Source organism: Acinonyx jubatus, chromosome D1, assembly GCF_027475565.1.
Source record: "Acinonyx jubatus isolate Ajub_Pintada_27869175 chromosome D1, VMU_Ajub_asm_v1.0, whole genome shotgun sequence".
In the NCBI taxonomy this organism is placed as follows: Eukaryota; Metazoa; Chordata; class Mammalia; order Carnivora; family Felidae; genus Acinonyx; species Acinonyx jubatus.
Genome location: NC_069390.1, coordinates 16121921 through 16148498, shown reverse-complemented (window position 1 = coordinate 16148498; position 26578 = coordinate 16121921). Strand labels below are relative to the sequence as shown.

The window sequence follows — 26578 nt, the reverse complement described above, 5'->3', positions numbered from 1 at the left end:
TGTTCTCCAATCCCATCACGGCTTAAAGGGCCTGGGGGTACCCCTGGGGCGCTCCACCTGTGTTCTCACAGTCCTCTTCATCACTGTTGTCTGCACAGTCATCCTCCCCGTCACAGCGCCAGGACAGGCGGACGCAGCGACCTGACCGACAGCGGAACTGTTCCGCGGTACACATGGAGGTGGCTGGGCAGAGCAAAGGCCTCATGAAAGGCTGACCCCATTTTGGCCCGAAGCTCCACCCGGCCACCCCAAAATGCATTTTGTGGCAGCATCCACACCAGTCTTCTTGTCACGGTTGTTCTGAATGGCATCTCTGTGCAAGTCAGAAAAAGGCAACCTTTCCTCAAGATGCCTCACCACCATCTGCTAGAAAACTGCCACGATGAATATATAAGTCTATATAATTATAGAATAGGTAAGTCTCCCGTGTGACTGGACATAGCTTTGGACATAGCGCCTCTGTGCTGTGCCCAACCCACACCACTGTACAGGACAATCCTGTCCAATCTGCCTTTATCAATGGTGGCCATTTTGGCTCCACAAGCCCTTTCCCTACTTCCAGACCAGACCTTGGACACTGGCCCCACTCACTGCAGTTGCGCTCATCAGACTGGTCGTCACAGTCCGCGTCGCCATCACAGCGCCAGCCTGCGTTGATGCACAGGCCACTGTCACACATGAACTCCCCAGAGCGGCAGGGCTGGTGGGAGGCTGGGGAAACAGGACAGACTTCTGTCTCTAGCCTGTCCATGAACACAGTGTCCATAGCAGAGCAGAAAGCCGGGCCCCCGCACCCGGCTCCTCCCTCTCTGCCTGACAGGGACCAGGGAATCCAGAAACTTCTCCCTTGAGCTCCGGCCCCAGCTGACACCTGTGCCTTACCACCCCAGGAGTTCCTTGGGGCCTGGCCTCCCCCTCCCTCCCAGCTCCGCCCTGCTGGCCGGAGCACTCACAGCAGTCGGCCTCGTCAGACCAGTCCCCGCAGTCATCATCACCATCACAGTGGTAGATATCGAGGATGCAGCGGCCGTAAGCACACTGGAACTCCTCCAGGTTGCAGGGAGGCGCTGGCACTGCTGAGGCTGGAAGGCAGGCATGGGGGACAGGGAGGGGCGCACGCTCAGGCCCAGAGAGAGCTCAGAGGCCCGGACTCCTCCAAGAAGGCAGAAGACGTTCAGGCAAGGGAAGCCGGTTTCACGTGGGACAGCCCTGTGAGACTTCCGTATGCTGCTGGAGCCATGGGGACCCTCCCTCTGCACCTGAGGAATCTGCTCCCACCCTAGCTCAGCCTCGGAGGAACAGTTTCGTAAGAGCCTGCCCTCCTGGCCCACTGCACGTGCACCCCTCTGCCCACGGGATGCTGCCTCCTGCCCCGGCCCGAGTTCTGGGGCCACTCACGACAGCTCTCCTCGTCAGAGCCATCTTTGCAGTCGGTGTCACCATCGCAGTACCAGTGTTCAGCGATGCAGCTTCCGTCACTGCAGCGGAATTCCTTGTCAGAGCACTTGCGCATGTCTGGGGGACGCAATGGGACAGCGATCCTGCGGGAGCCCGACAGGACAGGCCGCCCTCCTAAGATCCTCCCTGACTCCCACCCACACTGCCCCTGTGGGTCTGACCCCATCCCTGGAAGACACCACGGATTTGGTGCAGACCGTCTGGGGAAAGCCGCAGCCCTGGAGACATGGGGCCTTGGGTTCCTGTTCCCCTCGTGGTGGTTCGCAGTGTGTGGGGGGAGTGTCTGGACTGTTCTGCCCCTCCCACCTTCTTCCAGCTGCTCCAGACATCTGGGCAGTTCAAGGTGTGGCAGTGTTAAAGCCACTGCTGCCCTTCAACCCCCCCTCCTCCCCCCCCCGCCATGGCCAGACCACCAGCAGCCATCCTGCCCACCTCCCTGGAGCTCCACTCACCACACTGCTCATCACTGTTGTCCCCACAGTCATTGTCACCATCACAGTGCCACAGGCTCCGGATGCAGTAGCCGTTCTGGCAGGGGAACTCGTCCTCCTCACACTCCCGGGGGGCTGTGGGGTACAGAGCAGTCAGGCTGCTGCAGACAGCGGGGGCCAGGGGCCCAACAGAAAGCCCCACGGACCAGAGCAGTCACTTCTACACCACCCAGAGGGATCCGAAGCAGGTGGCAGTTTCTCAGGCTCATCTAACCAAGAGGAAAGGTGAAAGGAGGGGCAAAGAGCAAAGACCCAGGAAGTGATGTGGGCCTGGGGCATCATTTTCCGATTGAAAATCCCTTCCCAACAGAGCCTGACGGAGCCCGCCTGGTGCCCATCACCAGCACTCACGACAGTCCTGCTCATCTGAGTCGTCTTCACAGTCGTTGTCCCCATCACACACCCAGGAGCGGCGGATGCACTTGCCATTGTCACAGTGAAAATCAAGAGGGGAACAGGTGGGCAGCACTGAGTCCCAGGAAGAGAAGGGAACAGGGAATCTGTCTGAGGCAGGCTCCACTGGGCCGGAAAGCCTTTGCCAACACCCCTTATCCCACATCTCCCCGTGTGAGCCACAGTCCTTCCTCACAGACTCCCATGCCTGATGGAGGAGCTAGGCAGAAACCACAGCTAAGAAGCCAGAGCATTAGCAGGGAACAGCGGCAAGGGATTCACAGGGCAGGGCAGCCCAAGGAACTCAAAACCACTAAGAGAAACATGAGCAAGAAAAAAGAAGTGTATTTTTTTTTCCTCTTGTTAAATGATGATTAACACAGCTGGGCTCAATTTCCAGTTCTAGAACTCATCACTTACCACGCCGAGCAAGTCAGTTACCCTCTCTGAGCCACAGGTTGTCTGACTGTACGATGGGGGTAATTATACTTGGCTCACAGAGGTCTTTTGAGATAATGCACATGACAGTGCTACATGAAAGGTGAGCCAGGTATCATCACAATTAGCTGAACTGGTTAGGGTTAAGGTCCAGGTTGTAGCTTCAATCTTATTAGACTAATTAGCCACCTTCAGACACAGGTGCTACAGCTTGCATCCCTAAACCCAGACAGCTGGCTCAGCAGTGATATTTCTATAGATCTGAGGCAGGAGGCCCTAGCCTGTTGTGCCTATATTACTTACTACACTAGGGGAAAGGAAGGTTTAAAGAGAATATAATATTTCCTAAAACTTATATTATTAAAAAAAGATATGATTATACAGAATACTAACATAAGAAACACAGAAATAATCTGCATCCACATATAGTATGCACATTAAAAATGCACAAAAATACACAAACATATATTCACGTAAATACAGAGATCCATTTAAAGAGACTGCCTATAGTTTCAAGGGTGTTTTATTCCATACTTGTCACAAAGTTTGTTTTATTGGACATATATGCATGGAAATACAAGAGGACTGGAGCCCTATATATTGCAAAGAAACCACCCATCTGTCAATATCCGTCACCCTCACAAGAGTCCAATGCTCTGCATCTGATACAGCAAGTGTACAGAACATTCATCAGATCCTCATCCCCAGGTCCCTTCCCTCTTCTACTACTTCCCACCACTCCCTGGCTGGGATGGGAGGTGCTTACTACATCCATCCTCATCGCTGTGGTCCCCACAGTCGTTGTCTCCATCACACTGCCACTGGGCGGGGATGCAGGTACACTCGCCGAGGGCACTCACCGCACATGTGAAGTGGCTCCGACCACAAGCACACTCGGGGCTGCTGGCTAGCCCTGTGCAGAGGGGAGAGAAACCAATGAGGGCTCAGCTCCTGCCTAACCACAGCCCATTCTAGAGAGTAGGGGAGCCCCATCTCGGGGCACTGTTACCAAGAGAGCCAAGGGATACCACAGGGATATGCAGACCATACAATCATGCCTTCCCCCTCCTCCAAGACACTAATGGTCAAGAAGACAACCTGTGACCCTAGGTTCATAACGAGTCCATAACGAGTTCATAACGAGTCTCTATGTTAGGGCTTTTTGCCCAGTACCCCCAAGAGACAAGAGATGAATGATGCCACTCAGGGAGTTGGTGCCTTTGGGGAAAAGGAGCAGGGGACAGAAAGGGTGATGCTGTGAGACCTTGAGACCCTTCCCTCCAAAGCTAGGTTGAGATATGGACGCTTTTGCATCTGGCCAGGACCAGGCCCTTGGCTGTTAGCCAGGCAGGGCAAGAAATAGTGGAATTAAAATGCTGGAGCCCCTTTTGGAATAGGGAACCCACACAGGGGAACAGGAAGCAACACAGGCTGTTGTGAGTCTCCAGGTCAGAACTCACCTTTAAGGAGGGTGACCAGAAGAAGTGGGGCTCCAGGGGGAGGGGAGCAGTCAGAGCCTTCCCATCTGTGGGACAGGCTACAGCCTAGAGGAAGGATGGCAGAAGCAGCCCCTCCCCCATCCTCAGCAGCACGCAGCTGGCCTTCCCTATTGAGCATCGAGCTATCTGCCTGGCCAAGTCCCATGACCGGCTGCTGTGCCCCCTCCCCAGCGTGCCCAGCAGGATGCCCTGGGATGGCGTGTGAATGGCTCAGTGCCCCTGCTCCAGCCTCAGCTGGAACAAAGGGTTCTGCCAGGGTCACTCTTCCCCCCTCCCCACATTCATCTAACCCGCTGGGCTGCTGCAGCTGGGAAAGAAGGGGGCCACTGCTCATTGCTCATCTCTCCCCCTTGCTTTCTTCTCCCCTTCCTCCCCTTAGCTGGGCCCTGCCCTCAGGCTGTGCGGGAACAGGGAAGGATTTAGGGCCCAGAATGAAAGGGTGTACTGTCATCCACCCCCCCACTCCCCAAAGCAAGGAGAGAGCCCTGGAGCCCTCCCTCTCCACTTCAATCTCCAAGGGTAAGTGTGAGTATAAGGCATGGGTTCCTAACCTGCAGATGGATGGATGGATGGATGGATGGATGGATGGATGGATGGTTGGTTGGGTGGGTAGATGGCTGGCATTTGGGACCAGTGAGCTGTTGAAACTATAGGCAAAATGTAGGGCCACAGATTTCACCAGATTCTCAAATGAGATCCCTCTGTCCCCCACCGCAAGCTAAGGGAATTGGCTTCCCTAGAAAAGATGCCAGATTTCCTGTGGAAAACGAAGGAATCTGTCTGAGGGGTGCAGCATCTCTTCACAGGAAGGCTTTACTCCAAGCCCAGGGTTCCTGTCTGTCCAGGTCTCCCTGCAAGTGCAGAACAGAGGATCCTTCTCCAGGGAAGCACTGACGACCCGGCTACCCCAGTCCCAGCCCCAGCCTCTTGGGCCTATTCTGAAAGCACCGATAAAGGAAGGGGCTTTTTTCACTCAGACCCTGAGCAACTTTTGGAGTGTGACCAGCTCATCACAGCTATAGGCACCACTCTCAGGAATTCTGGCTGGATGAAACCGCAAAGACTAGGTATTCCAAAGGACTCCATTCAGTGGGCCTCCCAACATGTAGATCCCCTGTGCAGGGAGGGGTGGTGAAGAGGAAGGATAAGACTGACCCAGTGGTTCTCAACCAGGGACAGTCTTTCCTCCGGGGGCGGGGGTGGTGGTGGTGGTATTTGGCAATGTGTGGAGACATTTTTGGTTGTCGTGACTGGTGGTGCTTCTGGCATCTAGTGGGTAGAAGCCAGGGATGCTGCTAGACAGCCTACAACGTACAGGGCAGGCTCCCGCAACAAAGACATTCTCCAGCCCCGAATGTCAATGGAAGTTAAGGACACAGCAGGGAGCAGAGCCGCCCCACGTGGAGTTCAGGGCAAGGGGGTGAGGACAACAGAGAGGATGAAGGGGCCTGGGGGGAGGGGGAGAGGAGAAAGCCCTGGACCTGGAGCAGACAGACTGGGTTCCACCCACCGGCTGCGTGACCCTGTACAGGTCACTTAGCTCCCCGAGCCTCCGTTTCCTCATTTGTGAAAGGCCACAAGGACTGGACCAGACGATAAACGTGGACGAAGCTACCCTCGTGCCCTGGCACACCAAAGATGCTCAATAAATCCAGGCTGGGGGTGTAGGGTGTGGGAGATGCAGGGACTAGTTTTTTCCAAAGGCCTTGATTTTAAAAACCTGAGCACCGGGATTAGGAGATCAAGAATAGCAGTTTCCAGGGCCACCTGGGTGGCTCAGTCGGTTAAGCAGCCGACTTCCATCAGGTCATGATCTCGCAGCTTGTGGGTTTGAGCCCTGTGTCGGGTTCTGTGCCAACAGCTCAGAGCCTGGAGCCTGCTTCAGATTCTGTGTCTCTCTCTCTGCCCTCCCCCTGCTCACACTCTGTCTCTCAAGAATAAATAAACATTAAAAAAAAAATTTTTTTTTTAAAAGAATAGCACTATCCTGGTGTTGTGTGCAGGTCAAAAAGAATACTGAAGGTAGAGTAGCCTTCAGTCCCAGGTCGACTTTTTTTAGGGCCCCACCCCCGCTTTTGGCAGAGTGATAAAAGAAGTCCTGCTTTCTCCCAGCAGACTTCAGGAACAAAGCATTCCATCGGGTGGGCATCAAGTTAGTTGCAGGCAGCTGAAGAGCCAGGACTTCCTGCATGTCAGAGCAACATCTGAACGTCAGCACGTGAAGGTCAGGCAAACCCTTGGCTTGGGCTTTCGTCCGGTAAACAGACACATCACACTCCAGAAAGCCAGCTCTTCTAGAGAACCACTGCCCCTCGGGATCCCCAGAGGTGGAATTCTGCCTTTTCAGTCAAGTCCTGGCTGTGAGCAGAAAGGACAGCTTTTAACCTTTTTCTAAAAAAAGAATGATGAATGAAGAAAGGAAACAAATGGGGGGGGGGGGGGGGCGATGGCATAGGCAGGCTTCACTTTGGAAAGTGTTAAGTTAGAGTACTCAGCTATGCTTCTGGCCTTGAAAGCTGTTTACAGCCACACTCCCTCAGCCTGCAGCCTTTACTCAACAGTGAAAAGATCTTTCCCCAAGTGTTCCCTCCCCTTGATAGGCGAGTCGTCCAGCTTTTGGGATACATGTGAATGTGCTCAAAGGGTCTTCCTGGGAGGTTAACCAAAATCCCATTATGACACCTCACCTCCCTTGCCTCAGTCACCTTACCAACTACTCATTGTTTTCTTATGAAGGAAAGAAGGGAAGCATCCATTTGGTATACCAGATACAGTGTATCATTGTAGTAAAGAGCACAGATTCTGGAGTCAGAGAGACTAGAGTTCAAATCCTGTTTCCTACCGCCAACTCTACAACTTTGAGTAAGTTGCTTAAGGTCTCTGAGCCTTAGTTTCCTCATCCATAAAATGGGAATCCATGTAAACTGCTTATTAGCACAGGACTTGTACATGACAAAAGCTTCATAATAGTACAAGCATCATTTACTGAGTATGTATTTACGAGGTGCTCTTCAAATACTTTTCCAACTGCTTTTCATATGCTACATCATTGAATGCTCTCAACGACCCTGGGAGGTGACACAGAGAAGTCTGCCATTAGGTCACACCGGTACTATGGGTTGATGCCAGCATTCACACCCAGGCAGATTGATCCCAGGGCCTCTGCTCTTAATCACTTCATTACCCTGCCTCCCAATAAGTGGTATCGCTATTATGAGAATTTCCAAAACCCTGAGGTCAAAAAGGGGAATTTATAACACTGGGGCGTCTGGATCCCTCTCCTTCACACAATCTCGATTAGCAGATATACAGTGAGTTTATGGATCTCAAAGCAGTGATGTTTCCTTCTGGTTACTGCTCCAGCTAAAGACCAATGTCTCTTGCCCTAAGGTGAAGTGGTGAAACAGGGACAGTCTGGAGCCCTAGCCCTTTGAACCAGTGCCTCAGTGTGGTGCTAGTCCAGAAAGGAACAGAGCTTCTGACCACAAAGAATTGTATTTTGCAGTTATTCTGTAGAGTTTGCAAGCTGCTTTTGCATACTCACTTGCATTCACCCTTAATCATTACAATAACCCTAAGTAGTTACTGCAGGCCCCACTTAAGAGGTGAGGTCATCTGCTTTGGCCAAGGTCATGGGGTAAGTAGGACAGCCAGGATGGCGGCCCCATTCTTACCCTTAGACCAGTATTCTTTTAATGTGACCTCAGAATCCAGACTTTCAACAAGCTTCCCAGATGACACCGATGCATACTAAGGTTAGAGAGGCACAGCTCTCCACCATCCCATAGAACACTCAACTGAAGGGGGACCACACCTGTCACTTAGAGGCCCAAAGTGTACAGTGACTATAGACAGCTACAGAGCAGCTTTTTCAAGTTGAACCAGACATGAGAAGGCCGAAGGAGTATCCTGTGAGTGCTGGGATAGGACAGTTACCAGTGGGGGACAGATTACAACAGAAAGGGAAGAACCATCATTCATAGCAGAGAAGGGTTCTTCTTGTAACACACCAAAGCTCTCCTCTCTCCTCGTGTCCACTTGTGGCAATGGTGAGGATATAAACCTTATTTAATGAAGATAAGTTATTTGAAATGACCCTGAACTACACATCCAGGCCAATCAAGGGACCAATCCACTGATTTCAGCTCCTTGGGCAGTGGTCAGTGTCTCTAACTGAAAGGGATGCCCATGTAGCAAGACAAAAATGGCATCACTAAAAGGAGTCACAGCAAGGGGCCACTTGGAAATCTCACCTCATCCACGAGATACCTGGAACCGGGAGAACTCTGGGTGCCTATAAAACAGCCCCTGTTTCAAAGGGCAGGGCTTATGCAGAAAACATCAGAACCAACACCAAAGAAGGTAAATGGTTGGTAGAAGGAGGCCAGGAAGTGAACCCTTTCCTGATGCTGCCCCACCTGGACCCATGCGGCCCCAGATGAATTGAAAGCCCCTGGTCTGTGCTCCAGAGGCCCTTTGTGCCTCCTCTTTTGGTAGCGTTTAGCTCACTGTGGCATCATTGTTTGCTTAACGGACCAGGTGCTCTTCAGTCTCCTAGCAGTTGGAACTGTATAGTATGGAGTTTTGTGTTTGTATTCACCATGCATAGTTCAATGCTTGGTATGTAGTAGTTGATCAATACAAATTTGTAGAATGAATGAATGACATGTTCAGCTAGATTCTTGTGAGAGATTGGAGTCAAAGGAAAAGAGAGGCCCAGAATACCAAAAATAAAATAGTTATTTTCTACCTAATCTTTACTGAAGAAAATAGGAATCTTCTTTTTAAGGTGGCATCCTAGTCCTATCCAGGTCAAGTTCACCCCCTTCTCCAACAAGAGTTCCTTTCACTGGTTGTATTGTCAAGCAGTGATACTGACATGTTAGGATTCTACTTAGTTCTGCCCCTAAATCCCTAGAGGCCAGCCAACCTCATCTAGTTTGAAAATCTACCAAGTGAAGTCTTCTCCTAGTGGGCGTCAGACACATGATTACTGGTCCCATCAAGTTCAGCCCTCTCTTGCCACTCCTAACGATGGAAAAGAAGTCCTTAATGGTCAGCCTCCAAAGTTATGAGGCAGAGAACATAGCGTTAAGAGCATGGGAACAAAAACTAAGCTAGTTCCTGGCTGTCTGATGCGGGGCATATTATTCAAATCTCTTTATACCTTTCTCACCGGGAAAATCAGGATAAGAATAGCCCCCATCTCACATGGACGTTATAAGAATTAGTTAATTCATAAAAAGCACTTAGCATAATGCCTGGCACATACTCCGCTCTCAGTAAACCATAGCTCTTGCTATTACTCTGATAGAATTTGACCTACCCAGAACTGTCTCATGCAGCCACCCCATGATTAAGCCCTGCTGTTTCAGGTCTTGAGATGTCTTAAAGCCCTACTGTGGGCCAAGCTACAGGGCCAGCCCCAAAGGTTAAGCTAGAGGTGTGAATGGCCACGGGAAGAGGTGGACAAGAGTACTGTGGCAAGAGTCCTGCATTATTATTGCGCTTCTCTGGAGGAGCTTGAGGCATACAGTATCCTCTACCCTTGCCCCGTTTATCATCAACCGATTCCTAGGAGGCAAGTATAGAAAAGAGCACGCAGAACCTAAATCACAGAGCAATTCAGAAATGGGTTGGCTTCCTCTACTGTAACATGGGGGTAGTAACAGTACCAATAGTAGCTGGTTGCTGGGAGATTTAAATGAAATAATACACATGAAGTACACAGTAAGCAGCTATTACTGTTGTTTTCATTGGTAATCCTGTCATCTTCATCTAGATGTCTCCTTTCTCTCAACCCTGTAAAGTAGCTATGATACCAGGCTGTTTCCATCCAGGTCCTCAAAAGTCTACTTACCCTGCCCAGCAGCTCAGTCAACAGATCTCACAAATCCAAAATGTGGCTGTGCTCTGTGAGGGGGCTGCTCAACATATTGCTTTCCTCTACCTCTCAAAACACAAGGCCCACACAAGAACACATGGCTTCACAGGGGCAACAAACCTCATCTCCCCTCCTGGGAGCTTTTTAAAGCCTCCCTCTATCAAAGCACAGAAAAGTAATTCTTTGTGCATTAAGATTACATGAGGAGATGAAGACTGAAAACAGAAAAGTCAATCTGAGATGAAATATAGATAGTCTCAACCCAGATCTTTTTTAATAGCTTGGATAGAAAATATTCCATACTAAGGGGCAGTATGGGTTAGAAGCTTAACAGCTTAGGCTCTGGGTTCAAATCCTGGGTCAGTTACCCACTAGCTGTGTGATATAAACTGCTCTGAGCCTTAGTTTCCTTTCTGTAAGACAGGAACCTATCAGGACCTACCTCATAAGGACACTGTGAGGGGTAAATGTGATAAGACGAGGTCAACACCACAGTGCCAGGGATATAGCAAAAGCTTTTAAGATGTTAAACTACCCCCCAAAGTACCTTTGTAGTATTTAGACCACATGTCCCAGTTTGTGATGTAAAACTGGATTTTACATGTAAAACTGTGGTTACCAGCAATTATTCCCTGAAGAACACAAATTCTTATTTGGGGGAGATACATTTTGGAACCATTCACTTTGACTGCCTCTCTGAGCCTATGGTTGAAATGTCTTGTTTAAAAGGCCTGGTGTGTGGGAGGTTAGGGGGAGTGGAAAGAGGAAAAGGGACCTCCCCTTTCTTATTTGCTAGGCTTATGGATATTATAACCTGGCATCTGTATCTGGTTTCCAGAAGGCTCTAGTCGACCCAACACAGAAACTATCTCTTGTCCTCATCCATACCCAAAAGGTGGTGGCAGTCGGGCTCCCAAGGCTGGGGCCAACTAAGGGAACATTTGGAAAGCTTTCTCCACCCCCGCCCTGCAGTCCTGGCAGGAAATGGAGCTGCTGAGCCTGGAGAGGCACAATTTCCAAGCTTTATTTCATGTGCTAATCAGGTGTCTCTCCCAGGATCCTACTCCTTACCTGCCCGACAGGACACAACACGACACCAAGACAGGGGGAGGGAGGGTCCCTCTCCTCCAAAAAGGCTCTGTCTAGAGCCCGGGAGCTTCCCGGCCCCAGAAAAACCTCTGGTGATAAATTATGCAGCAGCACCTTTGTGTCGCTGCCTCCCAGCCAGATGGGAGGTTTGCTCCCAGTCTTTTGTTTCCGGCTTTGCTCGGAGCTCAGATCCTTGGCTCCGCACAGAGGTGAGGGGGGGAACTCCTGTAGGCCAAGTCAGGGCTTGCAGCAAATCCCAGTGAGGCTTTCCCCAGCTGGGTCTCAGGCGGGGCCTTTCCCTGCCTCACTCCGACCCAAATGCGCAAGGGAATTAGTGTGAGGGACGCCTACAGTCCATCCACTCAGCGATGGGAATGCCTAAGTGCAGTGAAAGAAGGAAGTCTGCTCGAAAGGGCGTTAAGAGGTGCCCAAGGGCACCGAAGATGTTTCTTTCTTGCTAAATCAAAAATACAGAGCAGAAAATGGAGTCAAACGACTGCCAGGAAGGCCAGTGAATCAGCTCTTCGTAACGGCTGCTCTTGGTTACGGTCAACTTTCCGCAGCCCCCAAAAACATGACATCACTGGCACCAACTTAAAAGGAAGAAACAAAGAGACAACAGGGGTCAAACTTTGGGGTGGAGGAGCTGGGGGCTGGGGGCGACTCATGGGCTTGAGACCCACATCAATTATCCCTGCACACTGACAGGATTCCTGATTGAAGACGGTAGTCATGAAGGAAGGCGGCTCTGCAACAGCCCAGCCCCCAAATTGGGGCAATTACTACCTTATGAGCTCTGGGGCCTGACTCCTTTCCCAGGCCAGTGGGAGGGAGAGCTTGGAATTCTAAACTGTTCCAGCTACAAGAGACCTCAGCCAGCACCTCTCGCCCCAGGTCATGGCAACCTTAGAGTGAGGTGCCTGGCCACATCCCTGACCACAGAGCTTTTAACAAGGAAGCTCCCAAAGGAAAACCCCATCTCCTAGGACCTCTCCCAGGAGAACTAAGGTGGAGTGGGCTCCTTGGACTCATGATATAGCTTAACAGATCTCTTTTCTGGATGTGTGGACAGGAGGGAACTATGCTTAGGTTTCATTAGGTTTTCAAGGGGGGGGGGTAGTGGGAAGAAGGAGCAAGATCTTTAAAAGAGAAAAGCAAAAAACCAGCTGAAATGAAGAGCTAAACTTCATTCCATTTCAGCACACGGCACTGTAGTTAGTGTAATGATTTACCTGTCTCCCATAGTCTAGATGGAAGAACCATCTCTAATCTACTTATGCAGACTTGCTAACAAACAGCTAACGTTTTATCCAAGCCTGTAGAACAGAGCAGTCTGTGCTGAGTGGTTTGAATATACTATTATCTCATTTAATTTTTATAATAGTCTCACATGAAAATGTATTACTACTCCAGTTCTGCCCCCCCCCCCCCCGCCCTATTTACAGGTAAGAACCCTGAAGTTCAGGGAGATTAAGTGTTTTGCACAGGGTCACCAAGAAATGTCGAAGCCCAGATTTAAACCTAGGTGTGCCTGGTGCCTGTGCTTCTTCGTCACTGAACTATATATGTGGTGATTAAGAATAGTGCTTGGGAAATGTGTGTTTGCTGAATGAATGAACACATGAATGAGTGCAGAACCCAGTTTAGGAGATGCTCCTGAGTGTATTTCAGAGAAAGAACCTGACCCTGTCAGCTCTAGGCTGGATGGAGAGTGGCAACTACAGACATTCATCAGAGCTATTTATAGGGCTAAACCTGGGCTCTGCCAGCCAACTAGTCAGCAGGAAGTCTTTCCTGGGACACTGAATCCCACCACACTGAGAAGGGGAGAAGAGCTTCCGATGCTGAAGATGAGATGGTAATCCAGACACAGTCTGGGGCCCAGATGCCCCACACCTAGGCAACTGTGGCAAAACTTGTGGCTAGGATTCATCAAGGAAGTTAGAGATCGTGGCTGGAATAGGCTAACAGACCTAGTCACCAAGGGCATGGAACTGTGTCACAATTATGAGTTGTGCCCAATCATTCAAAAAGACAAGTCTTTTTCTTCACATAGTTCCCGAAATTCCCTATTCAAGAAGCCCCTCGTATTGCTCGTCTCTTCCAAGAAGAAACAACATAGCCAATCCTTCCCACTTTTCTTCTTCTTAGGGATCAAGATTAGCAATCAGTAGAGTCAGCAAAGACCTATCAAATACCCTGTCCTCTGTGACCTTCTGTGTTCTTTGCTGGCCCAGACGATGGACATGCCCAACGTGTTCTGTATCAGACACAGCCAGACTGGTTCTCTTGCACCTGTCATTCTTAATACCATGTGCCAGTCCCAAAGATGTCATCCGATATTCAACAGGGGACAGAAGAGGAAATCCAAAATCAGTGACAAGCCAAGCATCTTTCACAAGTCCTATGAGATGAGGGACAAGGTCAACCAAGCACCAGGACAACAGATAGATGGAAGGGAGACCAGTCTCAGCTCTCCTCCTTTGCACTCAATCTCAGAAAGAGTCCTCTATCTACCTAAGCCCCTGGGCAGAATTTTCAGTTTTTTGCTTACGTGGAAGAGACCTCCATAGGAAACATGGTTTCCAGTCTTCCAATGGTGGTAGACTGCCTGAGGCCTCACCTCAACCCTCAGGAGAAAGATACCCAGGGCTATCACCAGCAATCAAATTTCCTTCTAAAATCTATAAAGTTGGAGTGTCAACCCCAACCTGTTTAGCTCAGGCCAAAGACATAAGCTCTAGGAAAAGCCCACAGGACTCGCAGCATCCAAATAAGCGCCTTAAACCTTAGTGTCTTGAATCCACTCCTAGTTGTGGTCATTGACCTACTATAAAACACGGTCTTCTCCCTGAGCCCCTAAACATTGTGTTAGGGACTCTCTTGGTGATATTTCTGGTTGAGCAACTGCTGAGTCTCACTGATGAACCACGAATCTATCCTCTCTCTCCTACCTCCCCCCTTCACCTCCAAGGATGGTTAAGTGTTAGCCTAGGGGAAGTTTAGATCTTCATATCACTGAGTGTCCTTGTGCATGTGCACAGAAAGTCTCCCGCGCTCAGAAGTTTCTGTTAAATTTTTGTCCTTAAAAAGAACCCAAAAGAGTTATGAAGTACCCTCTCGGCCTTTTTCTGTTAAGCATTAAATACACTCAATTTTCTACCCCCATTGTCAGTGCAGATGTAGCATATGCAGTTTTGACAGCTCTGGAGCAATAAAATCCTCTTGGCCAGTCTCAGCCCAGAACCTTCCAGCTCCCCTTTCCCTAGGGCAGAAGGCGACAATCTCCTCTCTGGTTTTGTTGGTATCCGTTTTAGACTTTTTTTTTTTTTTTTTTTTTTCCCTTTTTTCCCAGTGCATTGCCATTTCCCTTGATCTTTTTCAAAACTTCCTCCAGGGGGCCGAGAGGAAAGTTCCATCCCCTTCTCTCGCAGCCCGAAGGGGGAAACCCCCCAAAAAGCATAGCTGTCCCTTTAAGGGGCCCATGTGGTGGGAAGAGCAGCTACATTCCTACCCCAGTAGGGCCGCTGTCCCGACACGCCAAAGAGGCTACAAATAACCTTCTAGGAGAGAGCCCGGGAGGGGGAGAGCACAGCGCGAGCAGGAACGTGGCTCCGCCAGGCTACTACGCGGAGAGGAAGAGCCGAGAGCGGAGAGAAAGAGCTCAGTGGGCGTTAGAGAGGGCATGGAAAAAGTCGTTTAAAACCTACGGGTAGTTTAAATAACAGACACGAGAACTCTGTTTTGGATTTGGGAGGTAAACCAATCTTTAAAACGAGTGCCCAGGCATCTCCACGCCATGCCAGGGAAGTTCCGAAATCTGCACTGTTTCCACACGAGCTCCCGTACGTTAAAGAAAAGAATCGGTGCAAGCAAGGCCAGGGTCTAGAGACCCCTCCAATCCGAGCCCGCCCCCTCATCCGGGCTGCGAGACTGAGAAGATTCGGATTCCGCCCCCCCCCCCCCGGTTGAATAGGGTTGGGGTTCAAAGATCAAACTTTTTTGATCTTTGGGCACAAACTAGAGGCAGCTGCTAAATCAAGGGGTACACCCATGGTGCTTCGGAGGCTGCGGAGAAACAGATTCCAGTGGAGCCCTAATCACACACAACAGTTGCGCACGGGCACCAAACAAGTTATTAATAAGGAGCAGATGAAGCAGCACTTCTGCTGCTATCCGTCCAGCTCCCCCGAGGGTCGCCGCGCGGACCCGGGGGCTGCCTTGTGATGTTCGGTGATACCCGCACCCCCGCCCCACTACCCCGGCCAGGACGGACCTGCGGGAGCCTTCCAGCAGTTTCTTCCCCGTGTCCCTCCTCTGCCCCTTTTCCAGCCCGGTTTCCTCCCCCTCTCCCCCACCGGGAAGGATCCAGGGCAGGAAGCTGATTGGTCGCAGCCAGGAGAGGGAACCCAAAACACCACTAAGGGGAGATGCTGCGAGCAAGCAGTACCCGAAGACCCTCGGTGGGAGCAAGGTCTGGAGTCCGAGGAACTGTTCTCCGAACAGAGGACTCCCCAGAGCCTAAGCATTCCACTGGAGCCCCGCTCCGCAATCCGCCCGAGACCCCCGGCCCCTGCAAGGAGGGATTTTTACAATTTATGGTTTAGCAACCATCCTTCCCCGCCTCCCTTTCTTCGCACACATTCATTCGCACCAAGGACCCAGAGACCGTGTCTTAACCTGAAAGGGAAGCAGCCCCCAGCTCTTCAAACAGCGGCGAGGGAAGACGGCGGGCGCCTCGGATCTTCCCTGAGCCCGGCCCAGATCCGAGCCGGGGAGTTCCTCCACGGCCGACCCTCTCCCGCTGGAAGGGCTGGGGGAGCTCCTGCTTCCCTCCCCGGGAAGCACGCTCAGGGTTACTGCGTGGAGTGAGGGCGCGGGGTCTGAGGCCCCAGCCCGCGCGCCGCCCCGCTCTCGGGAGGTGAGTCCTGCAGCGGCCGGACCCACGGACAAACTTTCCCGGCGGGCCGGGCGGCGCGGGCTCCGCGGCGCCGCTTACCGTGTGCGCAGAGCAGGGCGCCAAGCAGCAGCGCGCCCCACGGCCGCCTCATGGTGCCGCGGCCGCCGCCGGCGCTCCCTGCCGGCCGGGGGTCCCGCCGGCTCCCGCGGGACCGCGCGGAGGAGAGAGTCGGCGCAGGGTCCCGAAGGGAAAGCGTCCCGGTCCGCGGCGGCGGGCGCGCCCCGCAAGTCGCCCTCCGGCCGCTGCTGCCTCCAGTGCTGCCGGAGCCGAAGCCGCCCCGCCAGGGGACCGGGAGGGGGTGTCCCGGGCCTGGCCGCCCCGCCCCCCGCGCCGCAGCCCCCGCCACAGCCACCGCGCCTGGTCCCGCCCCCAGCGCCGGGCCGGCCCCTTCCCGCCCTCGGCCCCCGTCCCCCCCCCCACCCGCTCCACCGCCCCCCCCCCCCCAGATTCCCCGGGCCCCCACCCGCTAGCGCCTCCTGCGCTGGCCTCGCTCCTCTTCAGGCCGCCCCCACATTCCTAGTCCTCGAGAGAGCCCCCCTCCGTGTCCCCATTACTACTGCTCAAATGTCCCTAATTTAAAAAAAAAACTATCCCAGCGGCAACTCTCGATCCCTCTCACTCTACTCTGTGCCAGAGAGGAGCACCCGGGCTGACCCAAGTCTCCTGGACGTGACCCCTGCCCCCCTACCAGCCCCAAGCCCAGACTTTATTGATGTCTCAGAATACGCAAGGCTTGCTAATGCATAATCCTCTAGGTCTTTATTAACATCAAACAAGGGACATCAGGGGGCCTGGAGTGCTGTATCTTAACTAGCATTCTCACTGTCAAAATTCCTTTTCTGAGATTTTCTTCTTGCTCCACCCCCACCCCGGTCTAGGCAGCGTTGTGCTAGGGCTAAATAATTCCACGACTCCCCCTTTTCATTTACTCATTTCCTGAGGTGCTTGTCTGGGTCCTGTCGCCCCAGCTCAGACGTCCAGAATTGGCCTAGACATAGTTCCTCCTCTCTGTCTTTGTAAATCAGCGGTGTTAGCCTCTTCACCTTCTTTGACTTTCTGATCCTGGCAAGGAAGGAAGGGGGTAAGGAAGTAAGTCTTTACTTGTAGTTGCACTTTCACAAAGACCTCAGCCTCCTCCAGGCTTCTGTCTGTAGGGCTTACCAGCTGTATTTAACTTTTGGGTTATTATAGAAAGTTATAAACTCTCTTGTCTTAGCTTCAGGCTCTATCCTCTCCCCAGAGCAGATTAATAACATGGGTTAGTTTTGTTTCTTGGTTGAATCTCGTCTTGTTACTTTTGTCCAAGCCCCTAACTTCCTTAGGGTCCTATATATCAATTTTCCCTCCAAGCTGATATGTCAACATTTCCTGGCTTTGGATCTTCTGCCATCTCATTAAACCACTTTCCTCTTACTAGTAAATAGAATCAGGAAGCCCCAAATGCCCAATGTTAGCTGAGGGGAAAGTAATTTGGTATAGTGCAAAAGTGGCTATTAGGAGGTTGCTCCAATGGATAAGTTTGACATTTCATCCTTGCTTGTTTTCAATTTTTCAAAGGATTTCACTTCAAATTATCATCCTTTACCAAAGCTAACGTTAACTTTGCAACAGCAACAGCAACAACAACAAAAAGTAAAGTGTTAAGTCCTTTAGCCAGTACTTCTGTATACTGTTCTGCCTGAAATTTTTACACAGATGAAATGTGGTTAAACTAGCATCACCATGGTAACTAATATTGAGGCATTTTCTCTGTGTGTAGTTCTTCGTGCTGACTGAAGGCGGCAGTCGAGTCAGGTCAGGTTTCTGTGATCTTCCTGCTGGGAAAGACAGTCCACCTTTATGACCTATGGCACCTCAGCCTAAAATCCAAGGAGAAAAAAGGTGAAAAGTAGAGCCTGATTTTCAACACACATTCCCCCACCCTCACAATGTTTGTGATGCGACCTTGGTTTGTCTCAGGGTTTCAATATATGCTGTTTATATGCTTTTCGACCTGTTGAGAAAGATCTTATGATTCTGGAGACCATATTTTTTTTCCACAGGAAAACTAAGGACATGTGGTATAATGAATACATTTGTCCCAAAAAATCCAGGACAGGCAGTCACCATACTTTCAATGTCAGGGGATTAAGAATTTATAAACATCTGTATGCGAAGGATAGGTTTCTTTCCAGAAGGCATGATTTATGTTGTTTTTCTGGGATTGAGGAGGAAGGGGGAGGCTGGCTGTCCCTGTCTGACTCAGGCTCAAGAGACTGAATTTTGTGTGTGCATCCCAAGTCCCCCTCCTCCATGGTTCAGTGTGGTTCTGGTGCACAGAGCCATCCCTGGCTGCTGTGAGTCACTGGGAATATCAATGGGTAGAAACGAATGAACTTCGTGCATAGTCCCTGCCTGGGTCACCCCCTAGAGTGAGTTAAGTCTTGGCTGTCAGAAACTGCTCCTATGCCAGGAGTGCTAAGCTATATTTATTTTTACCAGGCCTCTCAGACTTTCTTGTTTGGAGTGAGAGATCCTGAAAAGGATGCCAGAATGGGCTGTTTGTCTCCTTTTTATTGTCCTTTGGGACATGCCCCTAGCAAAGTTGTAGGGGACTGCCAATTCCAGAGGGGTCTCAGAGGCATCAGTTTCCTCAGAAACACCACCTTCTTCCTTCATCCTTCTAGGACACACCAGGGAACTGAATTTCCAAAATCAGAATATTGCCCTGAATTAGACCATCACTAATGGCCTTTACAAAGGAAACACAGGGAGTGCTACGGAAACCAGATAGAAATGGGCACTATTTTGATCCAACTGGGTTGGTAGAATTCTCTTATAACCTAGGCATCGCTCAACAACCTGCATTTCTAGACATAATTCATCTGAAAGAGTAACAGGCCTGAAGTTTTACACTTGAAAACAGTTGTTCTCAATCAGGAGTGATTTTCCAGCCACGGGGCGATCCCAGGAGACACTTTGGGGCGTGAGTGCCACTGGCAAATAAATACTGGGTAGACTCCAAGGATACTGCTAAACATCCTCCAATGATCACGACATCCCTCCCCACAAAGAATTATATGACAAAGAATTATCCAGCCCCAAATTTTAATATTGCTGATGTTGAAAGACCCTGCTTCATTGAAAGATTAAGAACACGAGTCTGCAACAAACTTCTCCATCTCTTCTCCAGAATCACCTTTTTGTCAAGGCAGTGTGAATGGGGGGAAAGGGTTCTTAAAACTGTAGAAGGAAAAACAAAACAAAAGCACAGCTAAAGGAGCTTAAGGGGTCCTACACCTGCTTCTTCTGCCTGGAGAGGCTTATTTCCGGTATTTGCTCACTTAGTAAGTATTTATTAAGGGCATATTATGTTCCAGGCAATGTAGAGGCAGTGGTAAATAGATACATGGGGTCCCTAGAACTTACAGACTGATGGCTGGCATAGGGAGGGGACACAATGCAGAGGCATTGAAAGAATGATCCCACAAATGACTTTAAAGCTGTAAGTGATAAGGACATTCAAGGACAAGTACTGAGTTCTATGAAAGGAGAGACTTGATTTAGAATTGGGGATGCAAGGAAGGCCTGTTAGAGGCCCTGACACTTAAGCCGAGTAAGAGTCTTCAGGCTGGGAGTGGATGGGGAGAGCTTTGTTGTAGGCAGAAGGAGCAGCATTTGCAAAGGCCCTGAGCCAGGGAAGAGTCCCGAGTATTTATGAGAAAGTATCATTAACTTTTAGCAATGGGTGCTTTTATCTAAGTCCAGGGGGCTACTACTGGAGAAAGGGAGAAAAAATGAAAGTATAAGGAAAGGGTCTGATTGGCATTTCTGTGCTTTCTTTAATCACAAACCTTCACGCCACCATTTCTGGCGCCAGTACTTTTCATGATCTAGCTCAGTGGTGGTACTCACATCAGGGGCTGGGGGACAATGGCTGATTCAGTTCCCTGGCCTAACATGGGGCCCACCCTGAAAAGTGAGACATTCTAAGCACATTTTTTTTTTAATCTCCTGAAAGCTTGATATTCACGTATTTGGCATATATAAGTAGAGCCTTTGCAGCAAATACTTCTGCCCGTCTTGTTTATTTCAGCAGCAAAGATAAATTTAGAATGGTGGATACACAGATGGATCAATGAATAAAAACTCATTTAATTAACAAACATATATCAAGCATCTATGCAAATGGCCTCTCCGTTTTCACTTGCCCTTTATAATTCATTCTCTACATTACAGAAACCAGAGTGACTTCTTAAAAAACATAAATCAGGTAATGTCATTACTGGGCTTAAAACCTTCTGATGGTTTCCTATTGCACTTGGAATAATATCCATACTTCTCATGTGGTTTTCAAGGTCCTTCATGATCTGGCTTCTGCCTCCTACTTTGACCACTTCTCCCCTTATTCATTTTGCTTTAGTCACACTGGCTTTCCTTCAGCTCTGCAACATGCTATCATTTCTTCAAGTTTTTGCATGAGCTACCTCCTCTACTGTTTCCCCAGGCCCTCCCAGGGCAGATCTCAGCACAGCATCCCAGCCTCAGAGAAGCCTCATCTTATCACCCTAAAGTTGCCTTGTTCTCCCTCCCTGCCTTTACCCTATTTTATTTAGGAGGTTAGATAAGGTTTCCCGAGATGATGGCATTGGCCTTTGTCTTATAGGATGTACAAAAGTTTACTAGGCAGAAAATGTGGGAGAGGTACATTCTAGGTAGAAAGAAAAACTTATACCAAAGCAAGGGAGTGGGAAAGAGCCAGTATGCTTGGGAAGAGTGAGTAGGAAAGTATGGCTGGAGTATTACATATGTAGCGAAGAGTAAATGGCAAGGTGGCTGGAAAAATAGGTTGGGACCAGACTGTGAAGGGATATATATTGTCTGCACGTTTAGGAATTTGCTCCATCCTAGTCATGGTGAGTCAGCAACTTATTTATTTATTTATTTATTTATTTATTTATTTATTTATTTATTTATAGTTTTGTTTATTTTTGAGAGAGAGAGCGCGTGCGCCTGTGCAAGTGGGGGAGGGGCAAAGAGAGAGGGGGACAGAGGATCCAAAGTGGGATCTGCACTCACAGCAGAGCCTGATACAGGGGCTCAAACTCATGAAAACTGAACTGTGAGAGTCTGAACTGTGAGATCATGACCTGAGCTGAGTTTGGACATTTAACTGAGTGAACCACCCAGGCACCCAGCAACGCTTTTAAAGTATCGAAGTAACTTGGTCAGATTTGAGTTTTAGAACAATAAACTCTTGTAACAATCTAGGGATGAATTGGAGGAAAAATAAATGCAGAGACTGTAGCTTTTTGTCCTAAGATTCTAAAGTTTGGGAACTTACAATTCATATCCTAAGTTTATTTAGTTATTCCTAGTATATTCCCTCTCATCCTGAATGAATTCTCTTAGCTTGTCCACATGCGGCATTGTTCAATATGCCTTTTGTTTGCTGTTTTTTTGTTTTGTTTTGTTTTCTGGGCATTTCTTAACATGCAGTGATCTCTCACACACAATATTTAGGTATCTGAAGGATATGCCAATGCTCTGTTTGCTTTTTAAAAAATTTTTAATGTTTATTTATTTTTTGAGAGACAGAGCATGAGAAGGGGATGGGCAGAGAGAGAGGGAGACACAGAATCCAAAGCAGGCTCCAGGCTCTGGGCTGTCAGCACAGAGCCTGATGTGGCGCTCAAACTCATGACTGGAGCCGGAGTCGGATGCTTAACTGACTGAGCCACCCAGGCGCCCCAGTTTGAGTTTTTTTTTAAGTTTACTTATTTATTTTGAGAGAAAGAGAGCTATCGGGGGAAGGGCAGAGAAAGAGAGGAGAGGAAGAGAGAATCCCAAACAGGCACTGTTAGCACGGAGCTTGAAGACTGGCTCAAACTCACAAACTGAGATCATGACCTTAGCCAAAATCAAGAGTTGGTTGATTAATGAGCTACCCAGGTGCCCCTGTTTGATTTTTTAAAAGTTTATTTATTTAAGTAATTTCTACACCCAACCTGGGGTTCAAACTCACAACCCTGAGATCACTGCACTCTTCTAACTGAGCCAGCCAGGTGCCCCTCTATTTGATTTTTAATGCCCTTCTCAACAACGCCTTGCATTTTGCTGGCCTTTTTGTTTAATGAATTTATTTCATGAATTGATTCCTATGAGGAAACCATAAATCCTATGGATTGGATAGATTTAATTTTCTAGGCTTTTAATCTGGGGGGGGGGGAGTCTACTTAACAGGTATTTATTCTGTCAGGCACTATGCATGTCCTAGAAACTTAAAAATGAGTGAACATTGTCTCTTGCCTTCAAGGAACTCACAATCTAGTAGGACAGTTCAAAGAATTTTTTTAATGACATAAATGCTTATCAAGTGCATACTCGAGGACAGAGGAAGGTACAGCTAAGTTTTGTGAGCTACCAAGAAAGATCAGAAAATCTCTTTCCCTTTCAAACTGTATGAAAGTATAATTCCCAACTCTTTCTACAGCATTTGAAAATATAATATAACAAGAAGGTTCAAGTCTGTAATCACCTTTGAGCTCCGGTTCAATTTAAGCCATGTCCTCATAACCGCTTGCTTGTAATGCATTAGTTATTTTTAACTAAGAGTTTGTGAATGTTTCTTTTTCTTTTCTTTGCAAATTCTCCCAAATCTCTGGGTTGTTGACCTGTAGCAGTTCAAAATGACTTGTCTGTAAATAGCATTTTTTAATTTGAACATGTTAATCCCATACAGTGGCATCACACTTAGTTTCTGCTTTGCTTTTACGGAAGATAAGTCTTTTAAGAAGAGCTCAGCATGAATTTCATGACCTGCATTTCTTAGTAGCTACTTTGCCTTTAGCATCTTTTCTGCTTGATGAGTCGATAAAAGCTTGTCCTAGTTTCTTGAACCTATTTTGTAGCAATAATTCAGCCTGCATTTTTTCTTTCCTTATTGTTTCCTTGAAGTTTAAAACTATTTAGTACATTCATGTTTGCTTTCCTGTAGTTCTCAATTTAAGGGAGAAATTTCTTCTGTGTCAGTCTCGTCATAGGTCCTCTGCAGAGCCAGAGATGTCTATTAATTTTCTCCTTATAATTAGGAATTATAATCTGGTAAACTAATGTCTCCACATATCATCTCTTGTAGGTGTTTTTCTGATTGCTTTGACCTTGATGTTTCTGTTCCTTATGCTGTAGGAATGACTTTAACATCTGGTACCTTCCCTATGCTTTGATCAATTTCATATCGCTTGCTTACACTCAGGATTGTGGAGTTGTCTTCTGAGTTGGTTGTTTACCGGGATGATTATTTGTTTAGGTAACCTTTTCAGAAGTATGTTATGATAATTTAAGAATCTGAAAACCCATCCAAATTGAAAGTTGACATTTTTTTTCTTTCCTTAACATTCAACAAGGTCACAGAATTACATCTGCTTTTAACAAGTCTTGCGTATTTCCACTCTTCTTAAGACCCATGTTGTGTTTATTTCACTAAAAAATGTCCTCTGCTACTGAAGTGTGGCCAAAATCTGTTATCATGTACTCTATGGTAGAAGAGAAGTCTAAAAGTAGCTGTTCCTTCTTGGGAAAAACAAATACTATCTGGAAGGTCATCACTTCTGCTTTAAAAATATTTTGAAGATTTTCAAGTCATTTATTGTTTGTTTTCAAGTTATAATACATACCTATTATAGAAACTTTTGAGAATATATAAAAGTATAAAGAAGAAAAATAAAACAGTCAGTAATTCCAACACCAGTAAGGCTACCTGTTATTTCTGTGCAACCTCAAATTTTCTTGAAGCCTTAGTCTAGCAACCTCCTACCCTTTTCTTCCTCAATAGACTGTTCAAGACATTAAGAGTAGAAGACTGACTTTAAATATAAGGGTCCTTATGATTTTTATGGAAGGGATGGAGCTGTAGGAAAAAGCTACTAATTGCTCCAGAGATGACATCTTGTTCTTATTTAGCTTTCTTTGAGTCATTAACAGTCGGGCGCCACTGGTGCTGAAACTTATCATTATTATAACCGCAAATGGGTTAATGCCCAAACAAAGCTATATTCTTGGGGCTGGTTCCCAGCTCCACCACACAGATCCCAACAGCAGCACCCTCCAAGTCCCAGGATAACGCTCCACAAATAAGAGGATGTCAAATGTTCAGCCTGGACTTGAAATTCTCTTCTTTTATCTGGGAGCTTCCAGTTACTGGCAGGGCAGAGCAAAAGGAAAAATAAATAAATAAAAAACCAAGCCAACAAACCCTAAAAAAAGAGGCTGTGTGGTTTCGTGGTCAGACCACTAGCCTGGAGGTTGGGATAGCTGTGATCCAGTTCTAGCTCTCTCACCGATTGGCTGGATGATGCTAGATAAGTCATTTTCCTGCCATGTTCCTCAGTTTCTCTGCTAAAAAAAAGGGAGAAGTACCTTAGGAAGTTTTTATGAGGACAAATGAACGATCTGCAAATAGCTTCGGGTTGCTTGGAAATAAAATTGTAAACCTTAATAATTACTATCCTATTACTTTATTAATAGCATAGTAATAAGTCACAGGTGTGAAAGTTATGAAACTTCTATACCCTCAAGCTGCACTGGGCGGGGGGGGGAGGGGCAAGAGGCAAGCATCGAGGAAGAAAGCAAATATTTTTTATCAAATTTGCAGGACCTGACATTAAATACCAAATTAGTAAATTCATTACCTCGAGATCATAAATGCAGGTCCTAGTTTGGCTCTGATCCTTACCACATCCAAACTCAGAGTGACTCACAGGAGCCTAGAAATAAGACACATGCACAATTTTAAGGGAAAGGGAGAATTAGGAGGTTTGAAGCTCCTGCTGGAGAAGGCTAAGAATAGACCGCGGACACAAAGAGAAGAAGGTCCTCTTTCCCTTTCCTCCCAGTGTAGGTGGTCCACTGGCTTCATGGATATTCCTCCCATAGCATGATTTTTCTTTCTTCTTTCCTACCTGCCTTCCATATCTTTTTCTTCCGTCTTTCATTCACTTCTTTCTTATTCTTTTTTTTTTTTTTCACAAAAATCTCACATTGTGGGAACTAACTTAAAAAGTGAGGATACAGTGGCTTTTCCTACCAGGTTTCAACTGTGACAGGAACCACAGACCACTAACCTATTGCTGGAGTGGAGAGGAGCAAAAAGAAATATCTGGATATCTGGGACGTTCAACACCAATGAATGCTTTCCTTTCTTAAAAGAGAAGTCATCAATTAGGCATATAAAGGGGGGGAAATCTGGTGGTGTCCTTGTTTGTGCACCCCATCCCCTCAAGAAGTGAAATGTCTTGGTAGGAAAAAAGAAAGACACTTGGGAAGGGTATCAAATAGTAAGGGATAGGAGTAGAAATTGGGACTAAAGATAAATAGGATTTTGAGAGGAAATATTAATGAACTAGAGGATTTAATAAGCACCTTCTGCGTGTCCAGCCTGGACATAGGCTGAAAAGACACATTCCTGACCTCAAGGAGCAGCCAAAATATACGCCTGTGAAAGCACTTGGTAGCAATTTAAGGCAGCAAATAATAAAGAGATAAACATAGGTCATGGGGCATTAAGTGTTTATGGGAATTTAGGGGTGGGAGCTATTACTGCAAGTTAGGATAACAGCTGTATAAAGCAGAAATAGCAGTTATGAAATTCAGAAATCGCGGACGCGGAGGGCTGGCAATAATTTTTCGACACCGGGAAATGTGACAGATTCAAGGGAATCTCCACCTCACATTCCTCTAAAACCAGCTCCTCAAGAATGGGAGTCCTAAGAAAACTCGACCGCCGTGAAGCGACTGCTCCCGGAACCGGTGTGGCCAGCTTGGGGTTGCGATACGGAGACTGTTGGCGAGACACCCTTTCCACCTCCCGCCTCCTCCCGCCGCGTGGTTGCCATGGCAACGGAGAGAGCCGGCGACCTGGGTTCCGGAAGCCAGAGAGCTAGAGCTTTGGAAGCTACCGTGGTCAAAGGATGCTGAGTCCAGAGCGCCTAGCCCTACCGGACTACGAGTATCTGGGTAGGAGCTTCCTTCAGCTTCGCAGAAGGAAAGAAGTGCAGACAATTAGGCCAGGGTCGGGGGAGGAGGCGGGGCGGGGCCTGAGTGGGGCCCGGGCCGGGTGGAGTAGGGAGGGGCCGGGAGGGGGCGCGTTCCAGGGCCTGGACTTGCGGGGAAAACAGCATCTGGGGGTCAAAGCATGTCTGAAGTGTCCGGGGCTCAGGCGGTGTGGATGGTGTTCAAAGGCGGATAGGTTGGAGGTGAGAATTTGGGAGCCCTTTGGGGATATTATAGATAATGCCGGTGGTGCAGTAACCTTGGAACCTGAAGTGCCAAATCAGTCATTCTGTGAACAATCATTTTACCGTTACAGCCGCCACTGGCATTTTTGAGC

At 48.4% G+C, this 26578-nt stretch overlaps 2 protein-coding genes and 1 long non-coding RNA gene across 6 annotated transcripts in view; 1 reads left to right on the top strand and 2 right to left on the bottom strand.

Moving 5' to 3' along the window:
- Window positions 1-18870, bottom strand: part of LRP4 (LDL receptor related protein 4) — a 52067-nt gene extending 33197 nt beyond the window's left edge. The window contains exons 1-9 of the mRNA XM_053202529.1: window positions 18786-18870; window positions 16252-16569; window positions 3547-3693; window positions 2301-2417; window positions 1911-2024; window positions 1399-1515; window positions 954-1082; window positions 592-711; window positions 58-183 (exon numbers count right to left, since the gene is read on the bottom strand). Coding sequence (XP_053058504.1) covers window positions 58-183; window positions 592-711; window positions 954-1082; window positions 1399-1515; window positions 1911-2024; window positions 2301-2417; window positions 3547-3693; window positions 16252-16569; window positions 18786-18870 — 1273 coding nt within the window. The remainder of the gene's footprint in view (window positions 1-57; window positions 184-591; window positions 712-953; window positions 1083-1398; window positions 1516-1910; window positions 2025-2300; window positions 2418-3546; window positions 3694-16251; window positions 16570-18785) is intronic.
- A 3298-nt stretch (window positions 18871-22168) lies between these two features.
- LOC128311781 (uncharacterized) lies at window positions 22169-26273 on the bottom strand. 2 transcript variants are annotated; one of them, XR_008290358.1, is made up of 5 exons: window positions 25612-26273; window positions 25314-25390; window positions 24882-24956; window positions 24531-24588; window positions 22169-24390 (listed from the first exon to the last, which is right to left on the bottom strand). It is a non-coding gene; the product is annotated as an uncharacterized LOC128311781 (long non-coding RNA). The 2 variants fall into 2 exon arrangements; XR_008290357.1 differs by having other exon boundaries at window positions 25916-26273.
- Window positions 26047-26578, top strand: part of CSTPP1 (centriolar satellite-associated tubulin polyglutamylase complex regulator 1) — a 195561-nt gene continuing 195029 nt past the window's right edge. For all 3 annotated transcript variants that reach the window (XM_015075663.3, XM_015075662.3, XM_015075664.3), the window contains exon 1: window positions 26047-26205. In XM_015075663.3, the coding sequence (XP_014931149.1) occupies window positions 26160-26205 (46 nt within the window). In that variant the 5' untranslated portion in view covers window positions 26047-26159. The remainder of the gene's footprint in view (window positions 26206-26578) is intronic.